Below are 20,962 nucleotides of genomic sequence, written 5' to 3' on the forward strand. Positions count from 1 at the left end.
AATGATGATGCGCGATGAAGTACGTACCCGTCGCCCCATGAATGTGTAGGATGCAAGGCGCGAGAACACTGGCGGCAGCGCGATCATACCGGTATTGGAGGACTCAGATCACTGTACAGTAACGTGTGGATGATGGATCTACCGCAACGGAAGGTACCTACTACGACTCCTGTGATGGGATTATGTCAAGCATGTCCGACTCAAATTGACCGAACAGTGTCCGCAAAGTAATCATATTCACCCATATATCTACGAGTGGTTTTGAAGCCAGGTGTCGTGGTAACCACGAATTATTCCTGTGACAAAGAATATTTATCTTTTACCACTTGAAGTTCGAATAACCTATTTCTGATTGGTCCAAAAATACGTTAGCGTTTACTACGTAGTATCATTTTATACGAAAAATGAATATATCCACGGAAAATTATTTTATGGTCAGCACTGCCTGCCTACCGTCCAGTACTCACGTCGCACTGGGAACCAGCTGAGGATGTGTTAGAGTAGTTGTAGCGAGGCGTACATGACAGTTGGAAGGCTTAGCGCTGCTTTTATGCGTTTCAGTGTATATCCGAGACGTTTGCTTTTGGATAGACCAAGCAACCATGACAGGATTGCACAACCCCATGGCAAGCGGAGTATGAATTAGTGCGCGAGAACACCTGTATGGTGCATGAATATAGATGAATCGAGTTTAAGAGGCACATTAATGTCCTAACGTCCTACTTGATGTCCTACTTGGAGCGATCACAGCGTTCGTAAGCCAGTCTCTTTCGATCGCCTATGCGGATACGGATATAGATTTCTATATTGCCTCTTTTCGTTATTAACTGTAAAATACCGTGGACATGGTTTTGTGAATATAAATTTGCTTTTCAAAAGTGATCGAAAAGCAAAAGCAGATCGATAATCCCTAAGTTACCATATATGTATTGACTCTCCCTAATAAATAATGTATACTACGTAGTACTGTATTATGCCCTTTGTCAAATGTTTCACACGTTTGGCGGCCTTGGAGCAAGACAGGAATACTCCACTGGCTGGTCAGGTCGTATGAGAAGGAAATAAATTAAATCGCATACGGGGGTGTCTTCAAGAGCTGGTGACACGCTTGGCGGTGCGATCTTTGGCTGAATGCCAACTTGGCAGGCCACTACCAAAGCCAAACCCACGCCCATATCGTCCAGGCAGTTGCATGTATTGGGGTTTCTGTTGTGGCGCAATTTTCTTCAAACACGTTGGCTCGTCCACCTTGTTCGGAGCGTGGCCAATCTCTCCATCGATGCTCGAGTTCACCGTTGTTCCACATGCGAAGTTGCATGCATTCGTATCGCGCGGGCCTTGGGTCATGCTGTTGTGTCCCGTCGCCTGCAAATCTTGAAATGAAACTCCCGTCGGTATAAATCCCACGATATAGGCTCGGGTCTTCCCATTGGCCAATGCACTTCAACTTCAACGCCCTGTCCGCATTTCCATCGAGTATTTCGAACGTCTTTCCCTTCCGAGATAAGTAGGAGCGGACAACAGGAAGAGATGACTGCCGCCGCGTCGGCATCATGCGCTCTATCTTCGTCCCACCACCTTGCCGTGCATGTGTCATGGAACGAAGAATGGACACTAGAGAGGGTTTACAAGTGTCCGCTCGCGGGTGCGTTCTGCTCCGACCCATGCTTTTTGTGTCACAGTTCGAACGGAATATCCAACATACTAGTACTTAGTAGTTTGTCTCTGCTCACAAATATCCGTACAAGTAAATATTATTCGGATATTCATCCACGGCGGGAAATCATTTCCAACTCAGATACATCATGAAGCAGACGTTAACTACGGCGTTCACGGGCTCCTTTGTGCGCAAAAATATATAAACACAACCATTTACTCGTAGCAACCCCGCCTATCCAAGTCACGCACCGAAAATTCATACCAAGCCAATATCGGCCATAGTCATATTGTTTTAATATAGTGAGGTTCCTTGTTTGCGACGGACGCCGACGACTTCATTATCTCGCCTTTCTTCGCTTGGAATGGGCGGTCAGCATTCACCCGACGAAGAAGCATGACATTTTCTTCGTCGTTGTAGACGCGGCGGCGCTGAGGTGTCTCCATGCCAATCAAGAACTGCACCACTCGCCACTCAAACCTGACGCGTCAAGTTTGGTTGGAGGGTCATGCCGTTCTTGATTGGCCAAGATCCGCCAATCATATGCAATTATCACGGAGCAGACTGGAATGCCAGTCCTTGAGATCTGCACTTTTCGCGGATGGGCAATCAGATTTAAGAGGACGCGTTCCCGTTCTACATCAGGTTTGACAGGTCGACTTCCGGTTTTGGCAGATAAGTAGAACGAGACTGCGAGCGGACACTTGCAAAACCTCTCTACTGTCGCATGGATCTTCACGGCTATGAGACCGCTGAACTACTCCACTACGTATTAGTACTAGTATACCCTTCGCCGTCCGTCGTCTTTGAGAATTTACTACTATTGATAGTATTTATTGAAGACTTTTACTACTGTTCGACGACAGGAATTTGATATTCCTGAAATGAACTTCGGGTTATACACATCTACGAACTTCGAGAGCTTCAAATTCCGCTTGGAATTTGACTCAAATACTACGTAGTATACGAAATGACAGCCTCATTTCGCACAGTTGCACCTCATATTCGTGGAAATCAACAGACAATAAAGACGTTTAGCAAACCTGTAATTTGATCAAATTCCCGAAATTAACTACGTTCGAATTCACTTCGCGAATTTGATTCGGATATTTGAAGTTACACCTTTAGCAATCACGGAATTTGCAATTTCGATGTCAAAACCATTGCTAACAAATTAAACCCCGTTCATTGGCTTAGTAAGCGTTGACAATTAACCAGTCGTCAAGATGCGCGTCTGTGTGCCGCTCTCAACTTGCTAGACGGCAACGCCTGCTACTCAACCGATTGCGTTCCATCTTGAGACGTACTTGGCTGGTGCTCGATTTTTGTGTCAACCATTGGAGTGAATTTGAAGTACATGTATGAACAGTTCATCTACGTCCAGCAAGCACAATCCACCACCCATATAGAAATGGTCGTTAAACGACACATGCAGCATCGTTGCTGTGACGTGTACCAACGCCCATGTTGTCCATGGCCTCCGCGCGTCCATCGTGGGTGCGTGCGTACTGTATGAGGTAAATCGAAAAATGAGCAGATTCAAATTTTGGACGGAGTTTGAAGTATGGATGAAACGTTGAAGTGTAGGGGCAATACTTCAATTGACATTATTATTACCAGAGTTAGCTACGGTCCATGCTCTGCGTTCCTTGGCGATTCGAATAATGAGCATTCAATATACGCGCATTATGAACTTGAACTTAATTTATTCAAGTATAAATTTCGAATTCTTGCCTTCGCGCGTTATCCCCGAACTTCAACCACATGATGTTTCCACCAAAACTGATTTGCACTCCATGGAACATACTAATTATTTGAGTTACAGTATTCCATTTTCATCGGGCTCACGACACAATTCATCGGGCAGATGGCCAATTACTTGGGCACACGGCCAATTACCGCCAAATATATCGGGCACACGACCTCGGTGTGCCAAATTAAACAGGCACATGGCTAATTATATCGGGCACACCACCAAATATATCAGGTGCACGGCCAAATATATCGGACATTCGTCCAACTTAAGTGCAAAATGGTGTAGTATGAGAATACAGCTCGACGTGCGCTGTTGAAACGCATAGGCAGTGCCACAGTAGTGTTCTGCTTGTTTCATAGCCATAATTTGAGCTACAACGTTACAGCGTATTGTGCATTGTCGAAGCAATTGTTGTACGACTCCACTCGTACAGTAACGTTGTCCAAATATATCAAAGTTACCGTACTACCGTAGAGCAACGCCGCTGACGAGTTGCTGGGGAGACGACAAAACATATCGATACTGTACGGTAACGTTACCCGAACTACAGTAGCATGACGTTATGGCTCGGTGTGTGTAGATCGAGCCGAAAGCAATGGCTAACGTTACAGCGACGCGTGATGGATGGTGCTTCACGCATTCACAGTCAATCAATGGTAACCAATTCAGGTCAATTCTACTCACCAACTTGCATTTCTTGTCGTACAGGAGTTTGAAAGTATTCCGTTGAAGCTATACGGGGGTTTTGATATTCCGCTCCCCAACTTTTTTCGAAGAATCGAACGAAGAAGATTTCAGGAATTTCACCAAATTCCAATTTGCTAAAAGTCTCTATTATTTATTGACACTTAACACTTGTAAATACATAATACCTTAGTGCCAAACTATTACTTGAAGTACTTACTACCAGTATTACGCATTAGTTGGCATGTTAGCCCCCACTAATTTCCGGTTAATTATCCGGATGTTTCGCGATCCACTACTACTAATAATTAGTAGTGGATCGCGAAACATCCGGATACTAATATTTATTAGTAGTGGACTACTTCGAAGTACTATGGTAATCGTTAAATTAGAACATATATTGCAAAATAAAAGTATATAGCTTCATCCAAAATTATACTAGTACTACTAGAAATATTAATATATTGCTGCCTATCATCCCAACTCCATCATCCCTTGCTCAATCGTTCCACACTGCGCGCATTTCCGTTAATGCCGTGCGCAGGTCTTGGGCAAATGCCGTCGAACTGGTAACGCCCGAGGACTTGTCGCTCGAAATGTGAAAAAACAGGTCCGAGTCGCCGGCAATCATGTAGCTGACGCCGTACCCGTCCGCGGCCACCGGTCCAAACCCGCCCCCAGGACAGATGCACCGACTCACGTCGTCCACGAGCTTTCGCTTCTTGATGATCGACACCAAGTCGGTCTGGGCTTGCGGCTGCTGGCTCGTACTCAGGCGCCACGGCCGACTCAGCGCTTCCTTCAAGAACGGGCTTTCAATCCCCATGCCCACAGACACACAGTACAGCGTAAACAAGTGACGGTCCACGCCCAGCCCAGACATGGCATTGCGGTACAAATCTTGGTGCGCTTCGCCCGCGGCCCAGCCGAGCTGGCGGCGCGCGGCGTTGGACACGGTTGGGTCGGCCATCGCGAGCACGAACGCCTTCGACTCATCCGTCACCGGCCGCACCGTTTCCGTCCGTCCGTGCTTGTACAGCCGCGTCATGCTGGCCTCATACGTCTGCGTGAACGTTCCATTCGTGTTCTTGTAGTACGCATACTGCAACGCCAGCTGGAGGAACGCATCCGGACTCATCTTGCACGTTTTCGTGATCGCGGCCTTGCCGTACTTGCGGTGGTTGAGCACGCGCAGGTCAAAGTTGGCAATCGACGCGGCCGCCGTCGCCATGCACGCCGTCACAGCGTCGTGGAGCTCGGGCGTCCAGTTCCACTGCAGCTGTTCGCACCGCGGCAGCGTCACGTCCGATTTGAACGACGCCGGCTTCTTGCAACGTCCATCCACGTCGTACGGTTCGTCCAGCATTTCCCGAAACGACACTTCTTCCCACAAGTGCGCCATCACCGGCGCGTCGGCCCACGAGTGCTCGACGTTGTGGCCCACCTTGCCGTTTGCAAACGCCACCATCGTGAACGACTTGTCAAACCAGCGGTTGCCGCCATTCCCGTGGATCAGCAGCTTGCCCTGCTCGTCCAAGTCTTCGGGGCTGGCGTCGTCCAGCACCAACACAAACACGGCCGACTCAATCACGCGCAGCGACTGCCGGTTCAGTCCCTCCGAAAAGAACGCGTCGCGGTGCTCGGCCCACGTCGTCCGGTTCGCGCTCGTGAGGGCCCCGAGGTACTGCTCCTGGACAACGTCGTCTTCCGGGGCACACGCAGACGACACTGCCACCAGCTGCTGTTCAATCTCGTACGCACTCAAGAGGTCGCCGTGGGTGCCTTTGCGGAACAACGGCACTTTGAACCACCGACCCCGACAGTTCACGGCCAAATGTTTCGACGAGTGGTACTTCTTCAGCGTGTCTTCGTCGCGGCCGGGCAGCCGCGTGGTCGAAAAGATGCGCGTGTACTGGGACATGCACAGCGGCACCAGGCCGCGCAGCATGATGGGCGCCAGCTGCTCTCGATCCAGTTTCTGCTTGAACTCCATGAGTTGGCGGACGACCCCCGCGGCGCGCGCCAACTGGTTGGTCGATGGGATGTACCGCGCTGGAAGCACATAGTAGTTGCTGCCAATCATGATTGACGACCGGCCTTTCAAGTACACGTATTGCTCCCACCAGTCGGAAATGTAGTTGTCCGCGTACCAGCTCTTGAGCACCAAATACCGCTGCAGTTTGGGCCCGGCGTTGCCTTCAAACTCGGCGACAAGTCCTTCGATGCGCTTGTATTCGTCGTCCGAAACCAACGGGTGGATCGATTTGAGATATCGCTCCAATGTGACCTTCAACGGCGGCACGGACATGCGCGGCAACGCGCTTTGGAACGAAAACGTCAAGGGCGAATGCCCGCCCAACACTTTGATCAATGCGGCCCACGCGGTCACGGCCATGGACGTTTCCTTGGGAGCCAAGTACAACCAGCCGCGGTAGCCCAAGAGAGCGCGGAGAATGATTCGATGGATGGACATGAGCAACACGAGGCCGGCAAATGCAGCACACGCCGTCAAGTAGGCCACGTACAAACTGCGGGGAATGGACGATGCAAACGGGACGAAGAAATTGCCAATGTGCCACACCCACCATGAAATCGTGCTGTGTCGCCAATACGAATCCTCCGACGAGCTGGCGACGACGCCAATGAGGACGACGACGATGGCGCCGGCCACGGCAGGGGGCACGGGGTAAATCACGTTTTGCACCGTGTTCTTCATGTAGTGGAGATGGCGGACCATGGTCGAGCGCAACTCACTCGGCGACGGAATCACAAACGATACCTCGATGGACCCTTCCTGGGACACCAGGAGCTTGACGCCACGACGATTCCCCTCGTACACATGGACGGCCGCGCGTGCTTCTGCCATGAGATCTCCACGTCAATCGAACAATGGTTTCCAGCGATTGTTGGCGACGCCACTGTTTACAAGACGTTGAAGTTCAAAAGATCGTCTGTTTCGGCCAATCACAACCCACAGACCTCTGCTTTGTCAACAGTTTCTCCAACGGTCGTATCCGGATAATAACCGGATATGGCTGCAACCTTGCCATGATGGATGTCGACGAAGTTCTTCGAAGAAATTGAGATATATGCTAAACATTGTATGGTATAGTTTGAACAAGCTTCAATAGGGTCAAATGCTATTGGCTACTAGTTCTTGACTAATTTCGGTGACTACAGTACTTGAAGTCTGTACAGTACTATTAACATTTTAATATTAATAGAACATTTTAATATTAATAGTACATTATAAATATTTTAATATTAATAGTACTGTACAGATTAATAGTATTAAAATACTTCGAGGTACGTAGAATAATTAATACTGTACCAGTACAGTACTATTGATAACGTTACTATTAATACTAGTACAACGCTTCGACATTTCATCGATCGTCCTCCACGAAGGTGGCAACAGCTATCTATGCCTTGAACGTCATTATAGCCTTATGAGACCCAATACATGACCAAATGGCTGCAAGCCTGCTAGCTATATCGTTGGTGGAACCTCGACACCAACTGGTAGTGAGTGAGATCACCATGAATAGGTCGGTCGATTGAAAGCGGTGTGTCTTAATTGGCCAGCTTCAACGTTGCAATAGCCATTTGCAAAGCGCCTTCGAACGTTTTGTTCCCTCCGATGAAGCCGCCGGCATGGACAAAGGTCCCGCCTTCGATGCCAGACACGGCAGACAGGTCGGCGTCGCGAAGGCCGCGCCACGCCGCCGGCAGTCCCATGCGCAGGGCAAACTTGCCATCTTCAACATTCACGGCTTGGATGCGCCACATGCCGCCCGTCGAGTCTTCGTACAGGACAAACTTGATTTGGCCAGGAATGAGCAACTCGGCCTCGATATCGTACAAGTGCGACTTCCACGGGCAATACGCCAACTTCATGATCTCTCCGCTCTCATGCAGCTGGAAGCGAGTTTTGAGCGCCGCTTCGACGATGGATCGCGCCGGCAGCCACGCTTCGTAGAAGTACAGCACGCGCTCGACGAATTCCGACACGGTCAAGTTCATGGCCTAGATGATGATGACGTGGCAGTCTGTTAGGAGATTTCGAGGAGGCAGAACGAACTTGGTGGAAACGACTGTTGACAACGTCGTCCGACTGGCTTTCGTTCCATCGCGGGTTGAGGTAGCCGACGCGGGCGCTGAGCGACGTCGTGATGGCGTAGTTGGACGGGCCAGATGCGACTTCGACGCCGTTGTCAATACCGTCGATGTGCTCCACGAATCCCTTGTACAGCTTCTTGTACATGATTTCCAGCACTGGCTCGGAGAGCGAGTGGTCGCAAATGGTTTGCAAAATGTCGCGCCCGAAATGCCTATCGACTGTCAACATGGTGATGATGGAGGCCTCACAACGTACTTGTACACGAGCCCTGCGCTCGACAGCTTTGTGTTCTCGCCATCCAACGCATCGGTAAACGTCTTTTGGTGATGGTCCAAGCGAATGCGGGCAAAGTCGTACTCACCACCCACGTCCACCACGGCCTCGCAGTGCGACAACTTTTCCAAGTCACGCGTGCGCAAGATGGCTACACCATGAATGATGCAACCGTCACGAGACGCATATCGCATGGCGTAGAGTACCGTGCGATTCAAAGCGCGGCAAGATCTTGAGGAGCGAAACAGCCAACGCCTCGTCGCAATGAAACGTGCCATTGTGCGTTCCGATGAACTTGGCACCCTAGACACACATCAGATCCGTGGTGGATCGGCTAGTACCTGAGTCACGGCGGAGACCACCTTGGCTTGCTGGACCTTAAGGAGAGACTTATGGATTCCGCTCATGATGTAGGTTGAGCTGTGATCAGTGGTGGAAGGACACAATTCAATAGGGTATACGAGTAGTAATTTGAAATACCTTAAACAGAGTAATTAAAGGTAAGGTATTAATATGCAAAACTACAATATCTGTACCTATTATTAATAATAGATCCGGAAGTATTTGACGGTACAATTTATCGGTTTATACAGGTTTGTACCTTGGAAGACACAAAATCCGAATTTTCTAAAAACCAAACATATTGGTCGCAGGGTCATTGAGCTGCTTCTTGAGCAAGTAACTTTAGTCACAGCCATCGGGCAATGCCATGTAATTGCCAGCCCTTTTACTGTGATGGTGACGGTCTTTCTTAGAGTGCACTGTACAGGTACTGTACCTGGGTACAGTACGATAGCGTTAAGAACCAATTTGATAAGGCGGTACAACCCACATTAGTTACACCAGTGTGTAATTCCAACTTACTGGTATTTTGACAGATTTATTGAACAACCCTTTGCAAGAGATAGTTTCCATTGCCCCCTGACAAGTGTCGCTGCCCGCAGGAGACCAACATGTCCATTTGCGATAACCAAGGCGAATCCTGTAGGACGCGACCAACGCCTTTAATCGGGGGTAGTACCTAAAGGAACACGGCATGCGCTGTGATGTTTGTCAGTCTTGTGAATCGAGGGTTTCCAATTAAAAATAGAAGATAATTTGCAGTTTATGCGAAGTCACATAACTCGTCGTATGTCTAGTAACATGTAAAAATATCGAATCATATTATGTAAACATTTTTATATGTACTCGATTATTCATATACAAGCATAGAACCTACTATTTAAATTGTGTGAATGTACGACGATTAAGGATAACATATCATGTGACGCATATGGTCGTCATCCAGTACTGAAATCTTGGAAAATATATTATGGTCATTTCCAGGTTGTTACTCATGGCTTCGCGACGGTGGTCGCGAATTGCAAATGCTTGGGGCATCTCATTCCCAATCACTCGATGCTGGACGGTAAGCTCCTCGTGATGTCAATGGCGTCATCGACACAGACAGATGTCCTCATGACGAACCTTAGGTCGCACGCCAATGGAAGCTGTGCAACCTGTCCGCGTCAAGTACATCAAGTTCACGTCGGCAATGGACGTAGCATTGCTGGAGCTCATCCAGGTCCACAATCCAATCGCGGCTAAACATGGTACTCGACTCGCCATGTGGGAGCGCGTGGCGCGGGATTTCGGCGCCCAGATCTTTGACAACCGCACAGCATGCAAGTGGCAAATTTGCAGGTAACAACGACGACGACGACAAATTGCCCATCACCATGACATACTCTTGCATGCAGGGATCGAGGCAACCTGCTCATGCGATGGTTCGACGAGGAGCGCTTCGACAAACTGTTCAAGGACGAAAGCGAAGCCAGGAACAGGAGGAAGGAGGCGCTTCTCCAGTCGTTGCGGCATGCTTCCACTTTGAAACTCGGAACCACGTCGTCACCGTCGCCGACCAAGTCGTCGCCGACAATTTCACTCCATGGGGAGCACCCTCCTCGAGAGCCCCCGCTCAGTCTGATGCCCACGCGTCCGCAGACGCCGTTTCCCACCGAGTCGTCTCCGCCATCTTCGTCGTCCGCGCAACGCCACGCCATGTTTTCACCGTCCCCTGTCCTGTATCGACCACCAATGGAAGCTTCGACTGGCGTTCCATCACCCCCCATCCACCTCCCATCGCTCAAGGTCCAAGTCGCGCCGGCAGAAAACGTACTCCGCGCATCGTCGCCCTGCGTCGCCAACCCTTCTCCGTCCATCACAGCAGAACGAACGAAGTCTCTGCAGGAACACCCCCCCGACGCCCCGTTCAAAGTCGAACGGGCCGCCCCTCTACACCCAGTAGGTGGGGGGTCGCGCTTGCATCCCCCTCCCCGCCACACCCCGTCGCCGCCGCACTTGCCTTCGCTCGTACACCCGAACCAAGCCCTGCTTCGACACCACCCCCTGCATCACCTCACGTCCGCCGCGGCCGCGACCCGCAAACGCAAAGTGTACGACATGTCGTTCGACTCGACTGCTGCCCAACTCGTTCGCATCGTTGAGCAAAAGCTACAACTGGACATGGACATGCGCCGACGGGACCAGCATCTCCGTGCACAGGAGCTGCACATGCAGCACCAGCTCGTGGATTACCTCCATTCTTCCAGACAGAGCCGCCGCCGTCTCGAGTAGGGCTCACACATTGTGAGTGAATGGCTGACTACCTAGTGTTTGAGTAGCCACGGCAAAACCATGGCGGCCGACTCGACCGTGAACGATCGCGACGAAGAAGAAGAAGAAGAGCAGGATGGAGGCGCGGCCGCGAGGTTGCTCGAGCTGTTGCAGCATAAAATGCAGTTTGACATGGCGCACCACGCCGCGGAAATGGATCTCCGCGCCGACGAAGTCGAGCTGCAGCGCCGCGTGTTGGCGTACTTGGCACGATGTTAATGTAATCGCGATTATTGTTGGTTGATTTGTCATTACTTTTCCTGTCGTTGGTTGGTCGTCATCGATTGTCGTCTGTTCGGCGGCGGGGTGGCTTTCTCGTCCATACCTTCGTGGTTGTCGTCACAGTCCTGGCGGCGGCCAAGGGATGGCACGGAAGTCGACGGCGTTGGTGTCGCGGCGGCATCTTCGAGTTTCTCTAGAAGTTGCTTGATATTGCACTGAATGGTCGTGAGTTCGTCGTGGGTTTGGTTGTAATAGTCGTCATCGTCGATAGTGTGCTTGTCTGCGCAGTATCGCAGTTGGTGCGACGACGGGCGCGCCTTGGCATCGGCGGCCAGGTCCTCGTCTTCGCTCACTTCGCCGTCGTCGATTTCTGGGATTTCATCGGTCATTTTAGCCGAAAACGACTTGCACCGCGTGGTCAAGTCTTGAAGCGCACACGACAGTTCGAGTTCCGCGTCCTCGTCCACTTCGTCCACGCTGTCGTAGCTGGCGTCGAGGACGTCCATGTCGTGTTGTGCGATGGATCGAAGAGGTGTGAGTGGAAGCCAGCCACCACAACGTGATGGAATGGGGTGTGCTTGGAATGTGTTACGTGGGTATTTTTAGGTGGACAAGGGACATCCGCTAAATATACTTTATCGATGAGGCATCGGGCTCCTGAATGGCCTGACCACGTCCTGATTGCTGATGCGTGACTTGTTCTGAGAGTGTCAGTCGGAGACTAGCCATGCATCACACATATAGCACGAGTATACAGCATGCACGCCTCGCAGCTACTCGTATATATGCTCAGTAGAGTGAAAGTACTGCCTGGGAACCAGAGCATCAGTCATGTTGACGTCAGGGCAGGATGCAATTTGAAGGGTTCCCTGGCTTAAGATAGCATGGCAGGCCCGAGCTGTATCCCTGTACATGGTGGCGAACTCAATGGTAACGCTAACTACAAGGGAGAAGAGTCTCCTTCGCATTTGCTCACGTCCTATGTAGCGGGTTCAGGTGTGGCATATGCCAACTCACTACGAACCGTGGAGATTCCATTTGGCTGATCTTGGGATTCGAGAATAAGGTTATATAAATTCGTCGTGTTTTATTGCATCTGGAACGTCTGTAATACAAATACCTTAGTATTATTAATCCTTCATGGTTTATTTTAAAACACATTCGCCAGGAACCAACAACCCCCAGTTTTGGTTTCTGCAACTCCACGCCCCACACACACTACCACCACCACCATGGACACGGAACACGACGTCGACCAACTCGCCGCAGAAGCTGAGGCGATTGAAAGCAATGAAGCTCAGGAAGTGGACCAAGAGATCGAAGACATGAAGCGTCGGGTGTTGGAAATGGAAGAGGAGGCACAGAAGCTCAACCAAATGCACAGCCACGTTCAGTCGCAAATCCCAAAAGAACACCAGCCCCCTGCGGCACCGACCGCGGCACAACAAGCGTCTATCGATGAGAACTCCATCTATATCGGCCAAGTCGACTACGAGTCCACGCCTGAAGAACTGCAAGCCCTTTTCCAGAGCTGCGGGACCATCAACCGCGTGACCATCCTGTGCGACAAGTTCACGGGCCAGCCCAAGGGATACGCGTACATTGAATTCGCCAACCACGACGCCGTCGAAAGCGCGCTTCTTCTCAACGACACGACGTTCCGCGGTCGACAGCTCAAAGTCACTGCCAAGCGCGTGAACGAACGCGGGTACAACTACGGCGGTCGTGGAGGCCGTGGGGGTCGCGGTGGTTTCCGCGGTGGCCGCGGTGGCGGCCGAGGTGGGTACGCTCCTCGGGGTCGTGGCGGTCGTGGCCGTGGTGGCCGCGGCGGTCGCGGCATGGGTGGCCCTGCCTACCATCCTTACGGCTACTAAACTACGTTGACGAAGTACGTACGTATTCGTCGATGCTATCCGCGGCAGAAAAAAAAAAGTCTAAAAAAAACGAAAAAAAAAACGACCTCGATGCGATGACCTGAAAAAAAAAGATGAAAAAAAAAAAACACGGTCAATGCAAAAAGAAAAACACTTTCAATTAGGAGCATCGTTAGCTAGACTACTTTTTGGGCCGTTTGCCCGCCGCTGCCGCCCCGCCACCCGCGGACGCCACCACCTTGCGCTTGAGCCCCGAGCCGCCGCCCTTTTGCTATACAGTACCCACATGTGATTAATGTGAGAAATGCAGATTCCCCATTGCACATACATATTATACACACACAAAACAAGATATAGATGCTCCGGCCTTACGGAAATCTTGGACGCGGCGCCGACGGGCGTAGGGGTGGTTAATGGCGTGGGTGTCATAGCTCCGGCAGTGGGCGTGGCGGTCGTTCCAGGCGCTAGTGTCGGGAGATGATTGATCGGTGTATCTGGGACATGACTCGTCGCGCGCGGAATGTGTGGCACGCCTGCCGTCGTCATTGTTGTGAAATTGACATATTATTTTTAGGGTGCGTCTGGTAACATTTCAAAAAGAATATTCTATTTTTTGGCAAAATGGGATAAATCAAATAAATCAAAATGGAGGTAAAAGGCTTCCATTTTGTAATAGTATGGCGCGTTTTGGACCTCTTCAACGAGTAAATCCCACGTCGCGAAGTATTTATTGGAATTGGGTTAAAACTCTTTAAAACGTATGTTTCAATTTTGATCAAATTTGTTGCATTCGGCCCCAAAATGGCGTTTTGGCTTAGAATATTGCAATATTTCACGTTGCCAGACTGGCCGTTAAATATTTGTTCAAATCGAATATTTTGATACATACATAAGAAGAAATATATACAAGGGGACGGAGGTACTAGTAGGTACTAGTAGATAGGTACTGTACCTGTGAGCGCCGTGAGCTTGTCGGCGGTGACGTGGACTTCATGCACTTTGGCGGCCAAAGCCTTGCGCAGCGCGAGGAGAGCAAGGATGTCTTGGCGTACTTTGTCGAAGTAGTCCGACACTTGCTTGGTGGGCATCGGTCGAGCTGGCACTCCAAACTAGACAACGGCGGCATTCATACAAGTAGACGGGAGACGAGACCTACTTCTTCGAGCATGAGTGTCATCTTCTTGACGAGTTTGGCGCTGAGTCCCATCTTGAGCGACGGCAGCGCTTGCAACGAGGATCGAAAGTACACGCCAGTGGCAGGCGTGTCCCTTGAGAGCTGGGTCCGCGCGTCCGCCAGTTCCTGCATCCTCCTAGTGAGCCAACATCATCACACACGTCGGCGCTACCTTTTTCTTCTTGGCGTCGACCTTGACGATGGCTTTTTTGAGCTGCTGTTCGACTTGGCGAAGCTCATCCTGTAACTTCTTGATGGCTGTTTCTTCGGCGGTAGACCGGTTGAACTGCAGCTCCAGCGTCGCCTTGCGGTGCTTTTCGTAGGCAATGTGGAAACGATGAGCATGTGACGTGGTTGAAGCGGACGGGGGAGCGGCCACCGACGGGGGAGGTGATGATGCGACGCTGTCGTCGGCCACGCCACCGGCAGACGCGTCACCCGTAGGCTCCGACTTGATCTCGTCAATAGAACTAGCCTCGACGGACGGCAGGGACTCTGTCGCAGGTGTTGACCCGTCCACTTCCAACTTGGTGGAGTCCCGATCACCTAATGTGTCCGGCTTGACCTGCCGCGAATCTGCGAGAAGGCGCACCACTTCGTAGTACCAGTACTTGATGTCCTCCATGGATCGAGCCACGTTCGAAGGCGCCGTGAACCGATCGGTGATCACGACCCACCGCAATTCGAAGCGCTTGCACACATCCCAGAGGTACGTGGTATCGTGGAATGTCCACGGCGTCGGAATCAACGGATCTCGATGGGCCGCGAGAACTTTGTCAAACTCGTCCTTCGTGCAGCATGCAGGGAGCTCGCATGTGACGTTGAACCGGGCGAATGGGTACTCCAACCCTTCCGGAAGCGACGACTTGACCCAATGGGTCAACACTAACCCGTCCGTCCGCGCCGCATTCAAGAAATCCCGCCGTACCCTAGATAGCGTCAATACTATAGCTCAAAGATGGAGAAGGATCAAAGGATGGGTTATACCACTTGTTGCGAAGCCCAGGTCGTTGCGACAACAGCGACTTCTTCATGGGAAGGTTGCTTCCGGGCATGATGGACACATGGGTGCGTCCACCCACGCCACGGGGAGTTATCCCGCCGCCATGCTTGCTCTCCTGTAAAAGTAGCACTTCTCGATGCAATCCTTTTGTCTTTGATTTGGGCTTCTCGTCCTTCTGGAGACCTTTGGATGGCGGTGGTGTCGTGCCGCCGCCGCTCACGCCGAGGATGTCCGCCACATCCCCCATGTTTTAATATAGTATACGTTTTCATAGGGATTATTCATACATCGACGTACTAGATACTCTTACGACGTACGTACTAGATACTCTACGACGTACGTACGGAAATTCAAGTAATATTTTATCACCATACGAATACGTAGTAAATTGAACTATTATAATATTGTTGGCCGAGGGGGTACATTCGTTTGTAATCGTACATTTTTCGGATTGGCTGAATTGTTTCATAACTCGTACAAGGATCGCGACTCTTGAGCCAGGCTGCAAGATCGCGTTTGCCACTCCATTACAGCAAAGGACGCGACGACATCAGCGGACGTCTCCATTAACAAAGCAGTGTAACCCTCAATCGCGCTCCCATACGACACTCATCGCTCCATCCACTTATCCGCTTGTAGACAACACACCTTATGGACAGGTATTACGAAATGCCATCAGGCGACGGTGGCGGGATGCGTGAGAAAGGGGGCAAGCGGTCCTGGACCGCCCACGAGGACCATCAAATCGTCACGCTCGTGGCTCAGCTTGGATGCAAACACTGGTCGAAACTCGCCAAGATCCTCAATGACGAATGCGCGAACGGCCACAACGGCGCCAAGCGTAGTGGCAAACAGTGCCGGGAACGATGGCACAACCATCTCGGTAGAATGGGTGTCACATTCGATATTCCGCTGACGATGCGTTAGATGCGACCATCAAGAAGGGACCGTGGACCAAGGAAGAGGAAGTGCTCCTTGTGGCCGCCCATGCTGAACACGGTAACCAGTGGAGCAAGATTGCCAAGATGTTCCATGGACGAACGGACAACGCGATCAAAAATCGATGGCAAGTTGACATTGCTCGACCTTCACATGTTCATGCGGCTTGGTAGGTTCGCCAAGCAAAGGCGGGAATCCCGCCGCAGCGGCAAGGCCAAGGACAGATCGTGCTTCGCACCAGCATTGTCGGTGCGTGCGCTCTCAGTTTGCATCGTTCGATATACGATAGTTCGAACATCGAAAAGTACTCAACTCTATTACCCCAGGACGTAGAGGATGAGCAGCGTACGCCACGCCATACACCTCTCGACCGTGTTCGGTATGATCCTACGGACAAATCAACCAGAGTCGCGGCTCTTTCTGAATGATCATGCTCTAGCGCATTGGCAACGTCGGACCGCGGCGGAATCTCCCCGAAACCCGAACCATGGATGCAACTCTCACACATCAAGTACGAACTGCTTGTTCCCATGAACATGCTGTGACATGGTGTATAGCCAGCATCCGTATGCGACATCGGCTACGTGGAACCACGACACCCCGTTCTTGACGTCATCCCAGACGTACCAACAGCATCCCCATCAGCAGCACCACGCGCCATGGCGGGCGTTGCATCACAAGTACGCTACACCAAACTCTGCCGCATCGAAGGACTAACTAATCGTGTGCAGTATGGATGAGATGGGACCGTTCGACTTGGCCATGATACCGGACGAAGAAGTTGACGAAACAATGGACGCGTGTTCGTACTCGTTCGCAATGCCGCAAGCATGCGAGAAAGGTGCGCCGTCGATGTCAAGGCAACAAGCTGACGTCGTCCACGCGCCTTCTCGAGGGAACGGGTTGCCCATGGTCGAGATAGACTTAGACTGGACAGACAAAGTATTGATTTGAGCATCATATCCCAAATACTTTGAAGTAGATGGTATTACAACTGCAGTCTGCGTAACATTAGCATCTACCCCGTATCAGCAGTCGCGTATGCAAGCCGAGCGAGCACTGAGCATTTATGCATGACAACCAACCCCTTGAACGTGGTCAACCCATGAACCTTTGACCTTATATATTCGGTGACAATTTATACCTTTCTCAATAGCATGGACCTCTGAATTCGAATATTGCTTCGAACACTCTCGAGCGTAATCCCGTTGTCCGGATATTAAGTGCATTATCCGTTTGATGTTCCACACGATTTCAGTGGCCAATGAAAAGTAATCGAAGGATCGATGCCTTTGTTCATTTGGCAAGTTGTGCCATCGCGGCCGCATCGGTGACTAAGATGGGGAACGAAGTGCAGTACACATCGGTCAAGCTGTCGGAAGAAGACGCCACAGATATGGATCCTATGGATGTGAAGATGACGCAAGAAGTGCGTCCGGCAAGCGGGTCGTCGCGCGCGCGCACCATTGTGTGGTGGGTCTTAGTCCTCGCGCCATACCTGGCACTCGCTGCGCTGGTCTTCACTCCATTGTCTAATGGAAAGGGGGAATTCTGTGCCGCGCAGCGCTTGGAGAAGCTAGACATGAAGCGCAACGTGTTCTACGACGAATCTGTGGTGACTGAGCACACTCGTTTTGCCGCGATCGGGCAAAAAGGCGCTACAATCTGGATGACAGGTCTGTCTGGCAGTGGGAAGAGCACGATTGGTCGCGCGTTGGAAGCCAAGCTGATCCACGACCGCATCCAAGTTTATCGCCTCGACGGGGACAACGTGCGCATTGGGTTGAACCGCGACCTCGGGTTTTCCGCTGCCGACCGCCAAGAGAGCGTCCGTCGGGTGGGCGAAATGGCGGCGCTGTTTGCACAATCTGGCACCATCACGATCGTCGGCCTCGTGTCGCCATATCGTGCCCATCGCGACGACGTCCGCGACATCCACAAGAAGATGAACATTCCGTTCTACGAAGTGTTTGTGGACACGCCGCTGAGCGTGGTCATGGCGCGCGACATCAAGGGTCTGTACAAGAAGGCCGTAAGTGGCGAGATCAAGGACTTCACGGGCGTGTCGGCGCCGTACGAAGCGCCGCTGCGCGCCGACTTGACGCTGTTCACGCCCAACTCGACGTTGGACGCCGAAGTGGATGCCGTCTATTCGTTCTTGAAGCGCAAGGGGTTGCTCACGGGAGTTGATGCGTTGCCGAGCGGGTATCCGGGGATGGCCGTGGCCGACGGGGGCAACGCCGCCGCCGACTTTGACGCGTTGTACCCGACGGTTGTCGCCAGCCCCCCGACGACGCCCCCCGCTGCCGTTCGCGTTCTCCTTCGCGACGAAGACTTGCATTGGGTCCAAGTGTTGGGCGAAGGATGGGCGTCCCCGCTCCGCGGCTTCATGCGCGAAGGCGCATACTTGCAATGCCTGCACTTCTCGTCAGTCGTGTTTGACGCCGACAATTTGACGGCAGGCTCATTGAACCCCCACGCGACAACCAACTTTTCCGAGTACTCGACGCAAGACGTCGGCCGCGGCACACGAGTCAACATGCCGATCCCGATCGTACTGCCCGTGAACCAGGCGACCAAGGACGCCATCTTGCACGTCGACGCCGCCCCCCACGTCGTGCTGGTGTCGCGCACGGGCGACGAAGTGGCGCTTCTGACCAACCCCGAAGTGTTTGACCACCGCAAGGAAGAGCGCATCACACGCACATTTGGCGCGTTCGACCTGGGCCATCCATACGTCCAGGCGATCCAAACCTCGGGCGAGTACTTGGTCGGCGGGGAAATCAAGCTGCTCCGGCGGGTCACGTACAACGACGGCCTCGACAAGTTCCGCCTCACGCCGTCGGAGCTCCGCGCCAAGTTTGATGCACTGGGTGCCGACGCCGTCTTGGCCTTCCAGACGCGCAACCCCACGCACGCCGGACACGCGTACCTGATGAACCAGGGCCGGCAGTGGCTGCTGGACCAAGGGTTCAAGAACCCCGTGCTGTGGCTGAGTCCGCTCGGCGGATGGACCAAAGACGACGACGTACCCCTCGACGTCCGCGTCCATCAGCACGAAGCCATCCTCCAAGACGGCGGCATGCTCGATCCGGCGTCGACGGTGCTGTCGATCTGGCCATCCCCGATGGTGTACGCCGGTCCCCGCGAAGTGCAGTGGCATGCCAAGAGCCGCAAGAACGCCGGCGCGTCGTACTTTGTCGTGGGACGCGACCCCGCGGGTATCAAGCGTTCGGACGTCCCGGACGAGGACATGTACGCCGGCGACCACGGACGCTACGTGCTCCACTTGGCACCTGGCATGGAACACATGAATTTTCTCAGCTTCCCCAAGGTTTTTTACGATAAGACGGACCATAAAATGAAACCCATGGCCGACACAAACCAAGCCGACAACTTGTTGTCCATTTCCGGGTCCAAGATGCGGTACATGGCCAAGAAGGGGTACCAGCCGTGCGCGAATGGCGTCGTGCCAGACACGTGGGAAGCCGACCCGACGTGCGTTCCGCCTGGCTTTATGGCGCAGGCTGGATGGGATCTGATGATTCAGTACTACCAACGCCAGGCAGACCCGTCGTATTTGCAGTATTCGGTTCCGTTTCGAGAGTTTACGCCGGCGTCGTCAGGGGTGCAAGTGACGCCGGCAGCGGCGTTGATTGGCACGCCGGGCTTTGAGCTGACGCTGGTCGATCCGACCACGGGGACGAAGCGGTCGCCGTGGCACGACGTGCCGCTGTACGTGAATGCGTCCGTGGTGAATTTCGTGGTTGAGATCGAAAAGGGCCGCATGGAGAAGATGGAAGTGAACAAGTACGCGGCATTCAACCCAATCAAGCAAGACGTGACCAAGTCCAACCACTCGCGGTACTACTTGTACGGCGTTCCGTTCTTCACGTACGGCATGTTGCCGCAGACGTGGGAGGACCCGTCGACCAAGGACGCGATGGGCCACGGCGGCGACAACGACCCCCTCGACGTGATTGAAATCGGCTCCACGATGCTCCCGATGGGGTCAGTCCATCCCGTCAAAGTGCTCGGGAGTCTAGAGCTGATTGACGACGGAGAGGTGGACCACAAGATCATCGCGTTGTCTGTTCACGACCCCCTCGCCCCCCTGATCCACTCGGTGGACGACTTGCACGCACACAAGCCGCAGATCGTGGCCCAGTTGGTCGACTGGCTGAAAAACTACAAAGTGCCAGAAGGCAAGCCGGTTAACACGCTCAGCCAAGACACGATGACAACCGAAGCGGACGCGCTCGCGATCGTGGCGGCGACTCATGCGCGATGGCAGGCGCTCCACACTGGCGACGTACCCAACCCCGGCTTCTGGCTCGGGCCATGAACTTAGTCGGCCGTGGGTCGATCCGACACGCACGACACACATGGAAATTGTTTGGACCAAGTCCGCACGATCCATCATACAGTCATAGTGTAGAGCTAGCTAGCTACCAATAGTATGGATGGCGATGGGATTGTTTCAAAAGTACATAGTAGTAATATAGTACCTCTTGGCTAGTATACCTCGTGATACTATCTACTATACGTATACGTGATAATAGCTTGCAATTTAGGGGCCTGTTCCAAGTAGATATTTTTAGCAAG

At 52.3% G+C, this 20,962-nt stretch overlaps 8 protein-coding genes across 13 annotated transcripts; 4 read left to right on the forward strand and 4 right to left on the reverse strand.

Moving 5' to 3' along the window:
* Nucleotides 1-4,495: 4,495 nt before the first annotated feature.
* Nucleotides 4,496-7,007, reverse strand: H257_00163 (hypothetical protein). Its single transcript, XM_009822712.1, has one exon. It carries the CDS (start codon nt 6,961-6,963, stop codon nt 4,597-4,599), a length of 2,367 nt encoding a protein of 788 aa, XP_009821014.1. The 5' UTR covers nt 6,964-7,007; the 3' UTR covers nt 4,496-4,596.
* A 457-nt stretch (nt 7,008-7,464) lies between these two features.
* H257_00164 (hypothetical protein) lies at nt 7,465-8,942 on the reverse strand. 3 transcript variants are annotated; one of them, XM_009822713.1, is made up of 5 exons: nt 8,832-8,942; nt 8,697-8,793; nt 8,473-8,641; nt 8,179-8,428; nt 7,465-8,123 (listed from the first exon to the last, which is right to left on the reverse strand). In XM_009822713.1, the coding sequence occupies exons 1-5, from the start codon at nt 8,895-8,897 to the stop codon at nt 7,671-7,673; spliced, it is 1,035 nt and encodes a 344-aa protein (XP_009821015.1). In that variant the 5' UTR covers nt 8,898-8,942; the 3' UTR covers nt 7,465-7,670. The 3 variants fall into 3 exon arrangements, with proteins under 3 accessions (XP_009821015.1, XP_009821017.1, XP_009821016.1); XM_009822715.1 differs by having other exon boundaries at nt 7,465-8,428; XM_009822714.1 differs by having other exon boundaries at nt 8,473-8,793.
* An 881-nt stretch (nt 8,943-9,823) lies between these two features.
* H257_00165 lies at nt 9,824-11,957 on the forward strand. Of its 2 annotated transcripts, XM_009822716.1 has the most exons (4): nt 9,824-9,898; nt 9,963-10,173; nt 10,230-11,102; nt 11,154-11,957. In XM_009822716.1, the coding sequence occupies exons 1-4, from the start codon at nt 9,889-9,891 to the stop codon at nt 11,362-11,364; spliced, it is 1,305 nt and encodes a 434-aa protein (XP_009821018.1). In that variant the 5' UTR covers nt 9,824-9,888; the 3' UTR covers nt 11,365-11,957. The 2 variants fall into 2 exon arrangements, with proteins under 2 accessions (XP_009821018.1, XP_009821019.1); XM_009822717.1 differs by having other exon boundaries at nt 10,230-11,957.
* Nucleotides 11,397-11,873, reverse strand: H257_00166 (hypothetical protein; the record flags this gene model as incomplete). The annotated part of the gene is made up of 1 exon (XM_009822718.1): nt 11,397-11,873. One exon carries the CDS (start codon nt 11,871-11,873, stop codon nt 11,397-11,399), a length of 477 nt encoding a protein of 158 aa, XP_009821020.1.
* Nucleotides 11,958-12,496: 539 nt separating the features above from the next.
* H257_00167 (hypothetical protein) lies at nt 12,497-13,678 on the forward strand. Its single transcript, XM_009822719.1, has one exon. The coding sequence runs from the start codon at nt 12,600-12,602 to the stop codon at nt 13,239-13,241; it is 642 nt and encodes a 213-aa protein (XP_009821021.1). The 5' UTR covers nt 12,497-12,599; the 3' UTR covers nt 13,242-13,678.
* H257_00168 lies at nt 12,535-15,665 on the reverse strand (the record flags this gene model as incomplete). Of its 2 annotated transcripts, XM_009822721.1 has the most annotated exons (6): nt 12,535-13,512; nt 13,614-13,774; nt 14,194-14,350; nt 14,398-14,541; nt 14,588-15,344; nt 15,403-15,665. In XM_009822721.1, 6 exons carry the CDS (start codon nt 15,663-15,665, stop codon nt 13,423-13,425), a joined length of 1,572 nt encoding a protein of 523 aa, XP_009821023.1. In that variant the 3' UTR covers nt 12,535-13,422. The 2 variants fall into 2 exon arrangements, with proteins under 2 accessions (XP_009821023.1, XP_009821022.1); XM_009822720.1 differs by having other exon boundaries at nt 12,535-13,774.
* Nucleotides 15,666-15,916: 251 nt separating this feature from the next.
* On the forward strand, nt 15,917-17,385 carry H257_00169. Of its 2 annotated transcripts, XM_009822723.1 has the most exons (8): nt 15,917-15,995; nt 16,058-16,301; nt 16,346-16,484; nt 16,531-16,606; nt 16,684-16,736; nt 16,797-16,868; nt 16,915-17,037; nt 17,089-17,385. In XM_009822723.1, the coding sequence occupies exons 2-8, from the start codon at nt 16,070-16,072 to the stop codon at nt 17,309-17,311; spliced, it is 918 nt and encodes a 305-aa protein (XP_009821025.1). In that variant the 5' UTR covers nt 15,917-15,995; nt 16,058-16,069; the 3' UTR covers nt 17,312-17,385. The 2 variants fall into 2 exon arrangements, with proteins under 2 accessions (XP_009821025.1, XP_009821024.1); XM_009822722.1 differs by having other exon boundaries at nt 15,917-16,301.
* Nucleotides 17,386-17,658: 273 nt separating this feature from the next.
* Nucleotides 17,659-20,905, forward strand: H257_00170 (sulfate adenylyltransferase). The gene has a single exon (XM_009822724.1). The coding sequence runs from the start codon at nt 17,697-17,699 to the stop codon at nt 20,700-20,702; it is 3,006 nt and encodes a 1,001-aa protein (XP_009821026.1). The 5' UTR covers nt 17,659-17,696; the 3' UTR covers nt 20,703-20,905.
* The last annotated feature ends 57 nt before the right edge of the window (nt 20,906-20,962 follow it).

Source organism: Aphanomyces astaci, assembly GCF_000520075.1.
Source record: "Aphanomyces astaci strain APO3 unplaced genomic scaffold supercont1.1, whole genome shotgun sequence".
Taxonomy (NCBI): Eukaryota; Oomycota; class Saprolegniomycetes; order Saprolegniales; family Verrucalvaceae; genus Aphanomyces; species Aphanomyces astaci.

What these genes read in the sequence shown, in the direction of transcription:
- H257_00163 (XM_009822712.1), bottom strand. Translation starts at nt 6,963, where the DNA reads ATGGCAGAAGCACGCGCGGCCGTCCATGTGTACGAGGGGAATCGTCGT.
- H257_00164 (XM_009822713.1), bottom strand. Translation starts at nt 8,897, where the DNA reads ATGAGCGGAATCCATAAGTCTCTCCTTAAGGTCCAGCAAGCCAAGGTG. An exon ending in TGGTCTCCGCCGTGACTCAG is followed by an intron (nt 8,794 to 8,831) that starts GTACTAGCCGAT and finishes ATGTGTGTCTAG; the next exon opens with GGTGCCAAGTTCATCGGAAC. An exon ending in GCCGCGCTTTGAATCGCACG is followed by an intron (nt 8,642 to 8,696) that starts GTACTCTACGCC and finishes TTCATGGTGTAG; the next exon opens with CCATCTTGCGCACGCGTGAC.
- H257_00165 (XM_009822716.1), top strand. An exon ending in TGCAAGTGGCAAATTTGCAG is followed by an intron (nt 10,174 to 10,229) that starts GTAACAACGACG and finishes TCTTGCATGCAG; the next exon opens with GGATCGAGGCAACCTGCTCA. An exon ending in CAGAGCCGCCGCCGTCTCGA is followed by an intron (nt 11,103 to 11,153) that starts GTAGGGCTCACA and finishes GTGTTTGAGTAG; the next exon opens with CCACGGCAAAACCATGGCGG.
- H257_00167 (XM_009822719.1), top strand. Translation starts at nt 12,600, where the DNA reads ATGGACACGGAACACGACGTCGACCAACTCGCCGCAGAAGCTGAGGCG.
- H257_00169 (XM_009822722.1), top strand. Translation starts at nt 16,070, where the DNA reads ATGGACAGGTATTACGAAATGCCATCAGGCGACGGTGGCGGGATGCGT. An exon ending in ACGATGGCACAACCATCTCG is followed by an intron (nt 16,302 to 16,345) that starts GTAGAATGGGTG and finishes ACGATGCGTTAG; the next exon opens with ATGCGACCATCAAGAAGGGA. An exon ending in TGGCGGGCGTTGCATCACAA is followed by an intron (nt 17,038 to 17,088) that starts GTACGCTACACC and finishes AATCGTGTGCAG; the next exon opens with TATGGATGAGATGGGACCGT.
- H257_00170 (XM_009822724.1), top strand. Translation starts at nt 17,697, where the DNA reads ATGGGGAACGAAGTGCAGTACACATCGGTCAAGCTGTCGGAAGAAGAC.